Source organism: Schistocerca gregaria, chromosome 3, assembly GCF_023897955.1.
Source record: "Schistocerca gregaria isolate iqSchGreg1 chromosome 3, iqSchGreg1.2, whole genome shotgun sequence".
In the NCBI taxonomy this organism is placed as follows: Eukaryota; Metazoa; Arthropoda; class Insecta; order Orthoptera; family Acrididae; genus Schistocerca; species Schistocerca gregaria.
The window spans coordinates 606,620,194-606,634,386 of NC_064922.1; the positions used below are offsets into that span (position 1 = coordinate 606,620,194).

A 14,193-nucleotide genomic window follows, 5' to 3' on the forward strand; every position below is an offset into this window, starting at 1 on the left:
TTTAGCAGTTAGAGTTTTTGTGTACTCGTTTGATTGCAAGTCAATAAAAGAAATTTGTGGCTTGCAAAATTTCAGCACCGCATTCAGCTTCAGCGTTACTGACAGCTTTGTAACGTCTGATTCCGCTTGTTGATTCGGAAACAATTTCATCATACTTCTGCAACAGCTGATTCAACTTTCCACTGGAAATGAAAGTTTGAATTTGATTTGTTCCCTCGTGAAAAGAGTCGCCGAAAGCATTAACGAGATTCAGTTCTGTGTCGTAAATTGTTTACTGTTGTACATTGTCCTTTCACCAGTCTCCAGATTGTTGTAACTCAACTGCAAACTTTGAAAGTTTCTTAACTTTGGCATTCCTAACTTTCAGTTAGCCTGCAGCTTAACGACTGTAACTGACGACATTGTATCAATTTCAGAATTTGTCATTACTGCTTTCACTCTAACAGGAACAGTTCAAAACTTTTACTAGAGCATACGTGGCATTCACTTGACGTTTCATTCATGAAAGCTCTCGAATTTTCACATGATCTTTATAAATAGTAATTGATCTTTTACAATTAACCATAGCCATACGCTTGAGTGTCTGCTGTTTTTGTCGGTTGTGTTTCATTTTGCACACATCAGTGAAATACACGGTCTTTTTTTAGTAATTGTAACATCTCATTTGTGGCTCTCTAATTATAGGTTTGATGTGATTTCTCGAAACATTGGAAAAATCAGAGTCTGGCAGCAGCAACATGAACTTGCGAGTCAAAATATTTCGTAAACATTTCTTTAAGATCAGAATTAGAGAGTCACTGGTTCACAGTGGGGCCTATGTACGCTAAAGAAAGGCACTGTCGTTGTAAATCATCAGTTATCTGATGCATTAGGTAATGCTGCTCCAAAAACTGCATATGGTTGTTCCTTTTCGATTGAATGCCGAAAAGGATATTACGGCAGCTTTAATGGTAGCGGTTGTTGTTCTTCGGCTTAGTTCTTGCTTCCTTCAAGTCTGGTCAAGTGCGCCATCGTAAACTCATCGGTTGCTGACAGTTGTTGCAGTAAGTTTAGTACGGTCTGAAGGAGGAAATCCTGTTGGGTCTTATCTGAAACAATATGCTTGGAACAGTTTACATAAATCACAAAAGTTTTCCTGAAAAGGAGACGGATTAGCAAAAAATTGTTCAAATGGCTCTGAGCACTATGGAACTTAACATCTGTGGTCATCAGTCCCCTAGAACTTAGAACTACTTAAACCTAACTAACCTAAGGACATCACACACACCCATGCCCGAGGCAGGATTCGAATCTGCGACCGTAGCAGTCGCGCGGTTCATGTATTAGCAGACATGGAATGTACATATCACAACACGAAGGCACGCAATGTTGCAACAAAATCTATGAAAATAATCATGCACTACAAAAGACAGTTAAGAATAAAATTTTTGTCTTGCTTAGTTTTTCTTTGTATTTTTCTCCAGTAGTGCTTCTGTTAATTTGCCCCCCCCCCCCCATCCACCACACACACTGTTTAAAAGAATGGTTTAGGTTTGAATTTACGATATTCTTAATCAACGATTTCGAATTTTTCGCATCGCCAAAAGTTGACAATTGGCGAAAAGCGTGAACAATTACGAAAATGCTTTCTCGTCGCCAAAATGTTTGCTGGCTAAAATTGTTATCAATATTTAAACTTTTCCTCGTCCTCCAAATGCTGTGTACGTAGTAAGTGAACGCTACGATTAATTTAGCCCACACATGCAAAGTAGCAAAAAAAGTGTTTCCCTGCCATAGTTCCTTAAATGTGGCTGACAACAAGCTTGCAAACTAAACACTTGTTTGACAGGGCGTCACTAAGACAGAAATGTGGCAGCACAATAAAAAACAATGGCTAACATTAAGAGTATTTCGCAATATGGTACTTAACTTTGGTACAGTTTGCTGCATGGCATTTGATATAGTATACCTAAAACAATGATATCTGAACAGTTTTGTTGTACCTTGTCAGTTTATGGTATTGTCACCATAGCTGATAGTTATGTTGCAGCCACTCTGTTAAGAGAGGGATGGGAATTCCACTGTTCGATGCAAAGGGGAGAGCATACTGGAGGACTTTATGAGGAGAAGTGAAAACACTCAACTGGGGCGCATTTGAATGTGGCACCTGAATAAGACTTCATAAACAGTGAACGTCTCTGATAGGTTGGGTAATGCGGCTAGCTGACTGTGCACCACCGCATTATCGAGCCTATCAGAGACGTTCATCGTTTATGAAATCATATTCGGGTGCCACATTCAACTGTGCCCCAGCAGTCTCCTTTCAGGTGGAATTGTCTGATGAGGTGATGGAAGAAGAAACAGGAGTGGATGGGGATGAGATTGAGGGACTGAGGGTCCAGTATTTGACTCTAAGTTTAAAAGAGATTTGGACGCTTCAGGATCAAATAAGGCAAAAGGGATGGACAACAGTCTATCAGATTTTCTAAATTCAATGGGGGGAAGTGTAAACGAATCGACTATTCACGTTGGTGTTTTAATGATATATATATATGTTATTTACTCTTTCAGTACGAACTTTGTTGTAGAACCGCATGTTATTTACTCTTTCAGTACAAACTTTGTTGTAGAACCGCTTTTTTTACGTGTGGTAATAAAAATTCATTTAGACAGAATTAAGCGCATTTAAAATTACGTGAACTGTAGTAACCCTTTCATGCTGATAAATTCAAACTAACTGATTAATAACACTTATGACTTTGAAAATTATTTAAATTAAATTTTTTACGTATTTCGGCCTTGGCACATATTTTCTAGATGCAGTGGGTTTTTAAATATTTACTGAATTTTTTCCCGGCGTTAGCTATGGAACACAAGACTGTCTCTGTTAGCATAAAATGGTTAAATATTTCCAAGCCGACCTGAACGTTTAATTATCATTGACAAACCACACTTCACTATACGTTTAAGTTATTTGCTTTAGAAATTGAAAGAACCAACAGATTAACAACTTCAACGTTAATTATCCGCCTATGAGTGCACAAATGTAAAACCAGTAATAAATTCAGTCTGCCTCAGGATCGCTGTAAAAGAAAAATATTTCGTAATTCACTGCTAATTTTACCTGCTCCCGATTTACGGGTTTGGTTAATTTTATAGCGGAACAATTTTTTAAATGTGCCGCCGCTGCAAATCGTTCGGTCGCGGCACAGTCCAGCAACACCAGCGATAATCGCTAAAAGTGCTGAAAATTCTTTAAAGAAATATTATAGATGACATGGGCAAACTAATTTACATTAGCAATACACAATTTTGATAAATTATAATGTATTTAGACCATAACAAATGGTTCAAATGGCTCTCAGCACTATGGAACTTAACATGTATGGTCATCAGTCCCCTAGAACTTAGAACTACTTAAACCTAACTAAGCTAAGGACAACACACAACACCCAGCCATCAGGAGGCAGAGAATAATCCCTGACCCCGCCGGGAATAGAACCCGGGAACCCGGGCGCGGGAAGCGAGAACGCTACCGCACGACCACGAGATGCGGGGAGACCATAACAATAATTAAAATTACACACCTTTATAATTTCTCCTCTAATGGCAGTTAAAGATAGAGACAGACAAAATAAGTCTACTAATTCATATAACGCTACGTCCCAGGTTCCTCTCTCTCTCAGCTCTCGAGGAAGACGGCAAAGAATGCACATTATGTAGTGCTATTTCCACTATTGCTGATTCTGATTATCTCTGTGTAATCTTACAACATTATATTCCTCTGTGTCTATGTTTTACATTTTTTCATCGCAGATATTAACATATTTCGTAATTATATTATGAGTATAGTAATTTACAATCATAAATACATCGAGAATATTATTACAGAAAATATTGCAATAATAACCAACGTCCTTTATACAAAATTAAATAATATTTTTTGTTAAACAATTACAGTACATACGAATTGCTTCATAGCGGCGTACATAGTACAATTAAATGTCATTTCAGTTTATTAATAGTGTGTGTGCTGCCAGGGAACGTTACAGAGCGTAGAATGTGTGACACTGGTAACATACCATCAGACATTCGGGAAAACAATGATCCACATAATTGCAAAGACTGCAACAGCTGACAAATACGAGAGTTATCGCACAATCAGCGTAACAGCTCATGTGTGCAAGTTTCTCATAAGAATAATATACAGAGAAACGAAAAAAAAAAAATTGAGGATGTCCTGCATGACCATCAGTTTCACTTTAGGGAAGGTAAAGGCACCAGAGAGGCAGTTCTGATGTTGTATCTGACAACGGAAGCAAGACTGAACGGAAGTCAAGGCACGTTCGTAGGAAAAAGCGTTCGGAAATGTCAAACTGTGCGATATGTTCGAAATTGTGAGAAAAATGTGGGTAAGCTGACACGAACTTAGTGAGGTTGAAGAGTACAGTTTGGATGGATTCAAGTATCCGTAGGCGACAAGGTAGTGCGACTTCGCTTTAAGATTTCGCATACACCCACTATTTTATTGAGTGTCAGATACTTGCGTACGTTGTTGCTTGAAAAACATAACTCCAGAAAAGAACAAGTAATTAGCCAGAAATCTTTAAGGCAGAACTGATAATGGTACAAAATTTGTAATCTAATGAGAAATGGTTAAGACAGTTGCAAATAAAAATTGAAAGGCATGGAAATTCGATAAAATTTTTGTGCACAATTGATAATAGTCTAACAAATTTTGAGTTAAAGAGTACGTGGACTTACTAAAATCTTTGCACGACAGATAATTAAAATGAGAAAAGAAATAAAAGTTCAAAAAGCAAGTAAGTTGTCTAAATTCATTAAAGCACACCTGAAAATTTAACGATGGCACTGTCCAAAATATTCAGGTACATCTTTAATGATATGGCCATACTAAGATACAAAACTTATGGGCACGACGTTACTGAAGTAATCTTTCAGGAAGACGTAGCGGCGGCAGTTGCTCGTGAAGATGGGGTACCAGGCCCAACCTGAGTGACAAGCCCGCAATTAAAACACGCCCGTGAGCCACACCCTGCGCTGGGACGCCTTACTATACACAACGTACAGTTGAACCTCCATAACACAAAAAAACACAGTAAGCTTGCATAGCATGATGAAGTAATTATATACACCGAAAATCATCCTGTACCGTGCCTCACAAGAACTGCGACATAAAATTAGTTTTAGCGGCTGCAGGAAAATAAAAGTGCCCAGTTTAATACTGAACCAAATTACTGGTGCAGTAATTGACTTAACGATGATGAGACTGGCAATCAGTCAGAAGAACAGAACCTGATGGACGAAAGCTCAATTTTTACTTTTTTTATGCGGATTTAAACCTGAGTGACACCGTAGCCAACCGTGAATCTCACACAAATGTTCTAGACGCAGTCTGCGCAGGGCCAAGTGAATTGGCCATGTTGAGAGTCGAAGTCACAGACAGAGACAACGTTGTCTTTGGAGGGAACAGAAAGATACGGCAGGTGCTCAGCAATTACAGATCTGCACGACGGCCGTTAGGATGACGGTCCTGGGCTTGAGGCGGCGATCGCGCGCCGCCCCACGCCCTCCCTCGTGCAGACGCGGGTCGTCGTGTTCTGCGGCGCGCGGCCTCGTCCACGGCGCCACCGGCTCTGGCCCTGCTCGGCTGGTGCCCGCAGCTCCCGAAGCGCTGGCCCAGCGAGGGCCACGTTCAGTGTCCCCGCCGGGCGACACGCTTCAGCAGCGCGCTCTGTCCAGTGGGCAGTTGTCAGAGTCAACCACTCCCGGCTCGTGCACAGCTTAAGAAGTGCCCACTGTAACACTTTTGACACTAAAGGTAACAGGGTTTTCTCTTTTGGTGCTAGTCAATTGTCAGGAAGAGCATTACTGCAAAGAGCATTTGATTCTAAAGCATTATGTCTTAACAACATGTGTCGTTTGCGAAGCCTTCCGCTGTGGCAGCGGCGGCGTCTGATTACGCGTGGCGCTGTGTATCTCGTGTCGCCGTCTCGCCCAGTTGACTGGAGACGCGCCTCGTGAGCTGTCCCGTTTAATTATTGGGAACGAAGTCGTGAATCGAATGGTGATACCTTGCATGTGGCGTCCCAGTGTTTCTCTTCTTTATGCGGTCGTGTGTGACAGTGTTGTACGTCGGCCAGCGGAGCGGCGCGGCGGGGGAAGGCCAGTGTCCCGGACTCGAACAACGGACTCCAGCTTGCCAGTCTTCGGCTGTCAGATCTTCATCACCAGTTCACAGGTGACGACTGCTGATGTGAGAACAACTCCTTCCCGTCCTCACGAGTCACCCGAGTACGTAAAAATCAGTCTTCAAATACCTTCTGACTTCTGTTTTCTGGCGGCGAGGCTGCTGCTTGCTATTCCATTACAGCGGCGGACTTCGTGCTTCTCTGTACGATGTAGTCTCTTCTTGCATGACGGTCTTCAGCTCCGAAACTGAATTGAAAACTACTCTTCTTGTCGGGCCCACTGTGTCTTGCGCATTTATTTACTTCAGTTCACTGGAGGTAAACAACTTCACGGTCATTGCCTCTTCTGTCACGTTGGAAAGCTTCTCAAAGAATCTTCTTAATGTCGGTCTTTGGCTTTTGGAATGTAGGCGAGGGCCTTTGATCACATGTGATAATTGAGAAACACGTGAACCAGTCATTGCTTCTTCTGTCACGTTGAAAAGCTTCACGAAGAATCTTCTTAATGTCGGTCATTGGCTCTTGGAATGTAGACGAGGGCCTTTGATCACTTGTGACAATTGAGAAACACGTGAGCCGGTCGGGCGATGCTCTGACGGCTGAATCGACAGCTTCCGCTTATGTGGGGAGGGCGATGGCTTCTCCTGAACTTGCTGACTTCATGGTCATGGGCTTTTCTGTCACTACTGCTCTGCCTGCTGTTTGCCAGTGTCTAATTCTTCTAAACTAAACTAAGTTTTTCATTTATTTTTCTAATTTCTACTTCACTTCACATTGATTTCAATAATTTATTAACCTATCTTAAGTACCATTCAACACTCCATATTTCCCTGCACTCCCTCACACCACGACAGGCTGTCCAGAGGGTCTCAGCGATGCTCACGATCGATAAATCGAAAAGGAACTTAGGGAAAGTCCGGTAATATACTGCGCGTACAAGAACCAAGAGGGAACAGTAATCATGAAGACTAAGAACGCAGTGCTTGGATAAAAAAGTATCTAACGTAGGGCTCGAGTCTTGCGCCCCTACTATTCAATACATACATCGAAGAAGTCAGTGACGGTAATAAAATAATTGTTCAGTTGTGGAATCAGTATTCAAGGAGAAAGTCAAAGATACGAACAGTTACAAGATATGTTGAAGACAATGAACAGTCTAACGAGTACAGAATATGTATTGAGAGTAAATCACAGAAAGGTGAAGATAAAGAGAAGTAGCAGAAATGAAAACAGCGAGCAACTTAACCTCAGAATTGGGGGTCATTCCGTAAAGATATTCTACATTGTATGGTAGTGAAAGGTGGACTCTGGAAAATCCGGATCAGAAAAGAATCGAAGCATTTGAGATATGGTGGTGCAGACTAAGTTGAAAATCAGGTGAACCGATAAGTTAAGGAATCAGGAACTTTTCCGTAGAATCGTCGAGGTAAGGAACATACGATGAGAAACATTGACAAGAGGAAGGGGGCAGGATGATAGGACATCTGTTAAGACATCGGGGAATAGCTTCCATGGCGCTAGAGGAAGCTGTTGACGGCAAAAACTGTAGATTATGACATAGATTGGAACACATTCAGCAAATAATCAAAGATGTACTATTCGGAAATGCTGGCACTGGAAATGAATTCCTGCCGGTTAGCATCAAACCACTCACAAGATAGATGACTAAAAAATATTTGTTTCCTTCGTCAATTAAATTCAATAGCTATTGCGTTATAAAAGGCTTTCTAGTAGGCCATGTCTTCTTACCTCATATATTGTATGATGCCTTCACTATTTCATCTCTGAAAGCTGTCTGTTAGATTTCGTTTGTGTTCCTATCCTGTATGTGCGTCAGTCGTTGACTTACTTTGAAACTCTCAGCAACCTTTGATTCATTTCATTTATCCAGGGCCCAACTCCTATCGTTATACGATTTTTCCCATTTAATTTGCAAATCATTACAAATAAAATATGATCAGAGTCCACATCTGCCCCTGAGAACACCTTACTTTTTAAAATCTGGTTTAGAAATATCTGTCTTCTATCTAAACGGTGTCTCCAAACTTCCTCCACATATATGCCTATCCCATGATTCTCAAACCGAGTGTTAGGGATGACCGAATTATGTTCTGAGCAAAATTCTACAAGACAGCTTTCTTTTTCATTCCTTCCTTTATTCAATGCAGTCAGGGCCATGTTCAAACGTGATAACTCCTTTAGGCCATTCTTTCACATTTGATTATTACAACACTCCCAGTTGAATTTTGATTGTTAAAATCATAAATATTCTAGCAGCCTAAACTCCGGCTTTCGTGGCCATGACCTAAAGTTTAATGCAGGTTGGTTTTGGCATGAAAGACGTTACAGAGCCTTCTGCTTAACAACGTTATACTCAAGGAAACATTTGCTTGATAATCAAGGTCAGTGTAGGTTTGTACCAAGTAAATTAAGACATTCACGGTAATGGCAGACTGTCACCACCATCCTCTTATACATTTACTCACGTCTAACCCAGCACAGGTCGAACCCTTCATGTTATTATAACAATGTGCACTTGTGGTCACACCTCAATCCGTTTTTCGGTGCAGATAACATGAACATATGTAACCATCATACCATATTTTGTATTAATTTTTGGAAAATACAAATATTTTTTGTCAGTAATCGATATAATTAACAACTCAAGAAAATATAGTTGAAAATTACAAAAGATTAGACAAAGAACTTAGTTTAGGAACAAGCAATAAAAAATATAAAATACGTTTGATAAGTTCCCTCTGACTCCTGCAGTGAATTGTCTCTACAGAAGTTTTGTACAAAAAGTTACAATTCATCTTCATAAAATGGTCATTCGAGCCGTACGAAACACAAGACTCGTCTATTATTCCAATGTATAAGTCGAATAATATCGTTCCTGCCTACAGTTTTTGGTTTTCAAGATTACATCGTATTCGACTAACTAAGATTTACAACTCATTACTGTTCGATCTGAAGGGGAAGTCGTAGTCATGGCAGCCAAGATATAACACCCGCTTTAAAATTTTGATAGTTAAAATGTGGACTATCCTAGGAGCCTAACCCTTGATCTTTTCGACCGTGACGTAGTGGTTAAGGGGAATTAGTTTTGGCATGGAACTTGCTGCGAGTTTTGGTTGCTTTACATTATTATACTCAAGAAAATACAAGTTTGACTGTAAGCAAGATCATCGTAATTTTGGTCTATGTGAACCAATATACTCTCACTGAACACACATCACATTCGTCTAACACCTTTACTCACATCTGAGATCAACACAGGTGCAGCAGATCAAAATATTGTCAAACATTGTTGTACTAAGGGGCACATGTAACCCACACTGTAGTCCATTGGTTAGCACAGTTTGTGTGAACATGTATAAATGGCAAAAACAAATAATTTGTCACCAATTGCTACAATTAACAATTTAAGAATAGCCAATCGATGATGAGAGGGATAAACTAGCCGATATTACTTCCAATCTACGACCACCTGCATGGTATCACACCAACAACTTGCTCTTCATTTAGCGACCACAGTCTCATTGACCTTGCACTCTCATCACTCAACAGTCGATTCTTTGTCTCCTCGTGGCCTCTGTGAGCGACTGGTTATCTCTCTGGGGGACTCTCTAAAACCAACGACAAATCTTATTACTTGAGACTGGATTCCATTAGGAAGTTTGCACATCACGACACATACTATCTATAGCGCTCCCAGTAGACCTGTATGGATTTTCAGTGAATTTCTTATACTTTGTTACTTGAACTTATTACTTATTTGCCATTTTTGATGTACGTAGTGCTTTCTTCATAGCTGGCGACTATGGGGACATCAGTGTTGCTGGCAGCCGCCTGCCTTCTGACGCTGGGTGACAGGTGTGTGGGGGCCAGGATCCTGGCTGCTGTGCCGACCCCCTCCTTCAGTCACCAGCTGCCACTGAGGGCCGTGCTGCTGGAACTGGCCAGGCGGGGCCACCAGGTCACCTTCATCACCACCCACCCCCTTCAGGTAAGTCAGCTAGCACGCTCCACCATCATTTTTAGTAACATTCAAGACTTTCTGAATCGGTGGGTGGGGAAAACGTCAAATATGCTGTCACAGGATGGTAACAACTCGAATTTGATTAATCCGAGGCGCCCTGGAACAGATCAAGAGATATTCACAGTGCCTGACGCCTTGATGAACGAAATGCAACTGATAAAGGGAGGTTAGCTGTCCATTTGTATTGTATTATATTAGTCATGCAGTTTTTGTTAAAAATTACCAAATGATCTACTCTGGACAGTTTGAAACGTTGACCAAAGAATGTTATAACTGTTTGTAAAAAGTGAAACACTCAGAGCCAACGGTGTGGAGTAAGTGATTTAAATAGCAGTGATATGACGGCAAGTAGGCTCAACTGCCTCTCTTTTACGTGACTGGACATATCATTGTTACCCAACGCTCAGTCGGTGATGAGCCTTCATACAAAGTAGAAACGTGTAACCAATTGCCACTATGCCTCATCGATATCACAAAGATGACTATCAGTACGAGAGTGCCTTCGAACACAGCAGAATGGTTCATCTGCGGGAGGTGGGCCTGTCGTTCCGAGACACTTAGCCTTGTAAAAGGCGCAGTTCTTCAACAGTGAGGCATATATAGAACCAGTGGAGAGAAGAAGGCGGCGCGCAGCGCCGACGAGATACTGGTCGACAAAATGTGACCACAGAGAGAGATGACCTCCATCTTGTCCGCTTGACCGTAATGCACAGAACAGAACGCAGAGTTGGCGTGACGTTGGAGCATTGCAGTGGATCTAGACATGTCTGCGTCGACGGTTCGGTGCCGTCTTCTGCAGGCTGTACTGGTGGCATGCTTGTCATTTCATCGACTTCCATTAACCAGAGCCCATCAACGCTGCAGACAGCAATGGGCATTTGAACGGCGACTCGGTCGTGCTGAGTGGCAAAATGTAGTGTTTTCGGAAGAGTCCCGCTTCAAAGTTTCCTACAGTGATGGTCGCATACGCGTTTGACACCTACATGGTGAACACCATCGGGTAGATTGTACTCTTGAACGGCGTAACGGACAAACGACAAGTGTGATAGTTTGGGGCGCCATTGCCTCTGACGTGTAATCTTGCCACCTACGTCTGGCAGGCAATCTGAAGAGCTGGCGGTGTATTAAGGATACCTTACAGCCGAGACAATGCCCCTCCTGTAGACAGTTGCACATACCATATTTCAGGAGGACAACGCCTGGTCAAATGCGGATAGGGATGTGCAAGCCTGCTTCGAAGAAAGGCGGGTACCACTGCTTCCCTTGCCTGGCCTATTCGCTTGATATGTCGACAATCTATCAGATCTGGGCTATGGTAGGTCGGTGACAATTTTTTCAGGTGCCCTGCAGCTACACTTCATGCTTTGTGGACGCACCTACAAACTGCTTGGGAGAGTATTCCCCAGAAGAATATTTAGGAGCTCTCTGATTTGATGGCACAACGTCTAGCAGCTCTGATGCCACCATGTGGTGGTGCTGCTCCATACTGAATTTCCACAGTCACATTCATGTACAGGTGTGTAAATCTAGTCATTTGTGTAGTGTCATGTGCCTAATTGGTTTAATAAATTTTATTGTGATCACGTTTCTCGGTGTTTGTGTTTCACTTTCTGCAAATGGTAGTGGTATAGGGAAAAATATTATTGATCATAATGAGCAGTTACATTTGGTAATAATTATCTTCTGATCACTTAATGTAGTTGTTTTGTAGTATTGTGCCGCAAACAATGCACACATTCAGGTCTGTTGATGGAAGGGCCGTAAACACCTTAATAAAGTGGTAAGCAGCCTGAATGATTTTGTAGATACTGGCAAATACAGTTTTGACATTCATATGACTTCACCTTCTTGCATAAATGGACGGCGTGATTCTTCGTCCGAGAACGTTTAATGGCGGAGGCGCTCAACACATCACCAAACAATAGGCAATATTTCTCTGTTATACCCCACACCTAACTGCAATGTCTGATAAAGTGATGGTTCAAATGGCTCTGAGCAGTAAGGGACTTAACATCGGAAGTCATCAGTCCCCTATAACTTAGAACTACTTAAAACCAACTAACCTAAGGACATCACACGCATCCGTACCGGAGGCAGGATTCGAACCTGCTACTGTAGCGGTCGTGTTGTTGCACACTGAAGCGCCTAGAACCGCTCGACCACACCGGCCGGTTCCTGATAAAGTGAGATACCATTATTGTGTTCGTGCCTCACTGGTACCTGATATTGACCAGGTCTTTCTGTATGAAGTCAAAAACATGTTTAGCAGATGAAGCTAAATTTGCCACCAATATAGCTTCATAGAATTCACAAATAGAATTGCAAAAAAAGTTAAAACACTTTCTCATTAAAAATATTTCCGCATAATCGAATTCAAATTTTACATCCTTTTTTTAAAAAGAAATCTTACATAATTCGCTTATTGATGGCAAGATAACAATTCCGAAACAACGGTTAATTCAGGAGCGAGGTACCGGAAAAGGATGCCGAGATCCCTCAATCTAAGAGCTAAATTTGTCTTATTGTCTTTGTTGCTGAAAAGCCCATCATTAGCAGTGTTTAGCATAATGTATGGTATCCTTTCCTATCAGATACGTTTTGCTACCCAGGCTATACGCCCAGTGAAAACAAAGAGAAACGACGCCTTATGGATTTACTAGCAAGTGCCAAACGACTAACTGCTGCCGTTCCATTTCATACATATCTGGGCCGTTTTCCGTAGTGAAAAAGGGGAGCGTGTAATCTCCAGATGTCGGCCTTGGTGGCCGAGCGGTTCTCGGCGCATCACTCCGGAACCGTCAACTGCTATGGTAGCAGGTTCGAATTCGGCCTCGGGCATGGATGTATGTAATGTCCTTAGGTTAGTTAGGTTTAAGTAGTTCTAAATTCTAGGGAACTGATGACCTCAGACGTTGAGTCCCATAATGCTCACAGCCATTTTAATCTCCAGATACACTAGCGACTAGAAATGAAGTTTCGCTTGGTAAGCACTATTCTAATAATGTCATACGTTTGATCAATTTCCAAAGTATTTCTCGAACACAGGAACAGTTAAAGTGGAGCATGCCTGCCACTATATATCCCCACAACAGGTTTGAAACGAGCTTGTAAACAAAAGATCTAGGTATAACAACTCGTTTATTACGGAAAACGAGCTATTCTGCCATAATTCACTGAAACAATGGCCAAATTAGCAACAGGAGAGATACTACGTATGGAAAGACGATAGACGCTGCTTGTCCAACATGTTTGTAGCAAAAACACGCGAATATAATAGGACTGAGAGGCTTTAAACTAACGAGAACACACAACCGAACCAGGACATGCAGCTGTAACACTGTACCACGGCGCCCTAGGCTTTAGGAGCTGACGGCATCCCGCACAATTATTGGTTTGCCTAGAGCCCCGCCCCTGCGGAAGAGACGTCGGGGGAGCTCTGAACACCAGACTCCTCGGTCAGTCCAGCAGGTGACAACAACTGCGTTCCGGCCAGGCAACCAGACGGTTTGCACGGCGACGGGAGAGTTCGTTGATAGGCCGCACCTTCACCTGCAACTGCAGAGTCATTTGTCTGCATGGATCCTTCCCTGAGGTAGCTGTTTAGGCCTGCACGCGAGCTTAGCAGAGCAGTTCCACTGAAGTGACCAACAGCCACCCTGGACACCATCTTCCAGGACAGATCCTCCGTCTTTAAGTGCGATTGATGACGTGCTAGCTGGGACCTGATATTACTTCTATCGTTCGTTTTCTTCACTGTCAAGACAGGGCCAAGAGTACACTGTGCGTCTGTCCTTGCTGGCCTTAGAACTTTTCTAAACTTTCATCGAGGCTCCTGCTGTGAAGTCCTGCTGTAACATATTCTGAAACTGATTAGCAGTCTCCTCACCGGTTATTGGTCGATTGCGTGACCTTGTAGCCACAGTCTCACCAAGTAGCGCCATCAGCCAGCCAAGTTGTCAG

General features: G+C 42.2%; 1 protein-coding gene across 3 annotated transcripts in view; it reads left to right on the plus strand.

The window, feature by feature from the left end:
- The window catches only part of LOC126354651 (UDP-glucosyltransferase 2-like), a 77,551-nt gene that overhangs the window by 7,987 nt on the left and 55,371 nt on the right, over positions 1–14,193 (plus strand). For 2 of the 3 annotated variants that reach the window (XM_050004426.1, XM_050004427.1), the window contains exon 2: positions 10,006–10,200. In XM_050004426.1, coding sequence (XP_049860383.1) covers positions 10,015–10,200 — 186 coding nt within the window. In that variant the 5' untranslated portion in view covers positions 10,006–10,014. Of the gene's footprint in view, positions 1–9,991; positions 10,201–14,193 lie in introns of all 3 variants that reach the window. The other variant, XM_050004425.1, reaches the window with a different exon arrangement.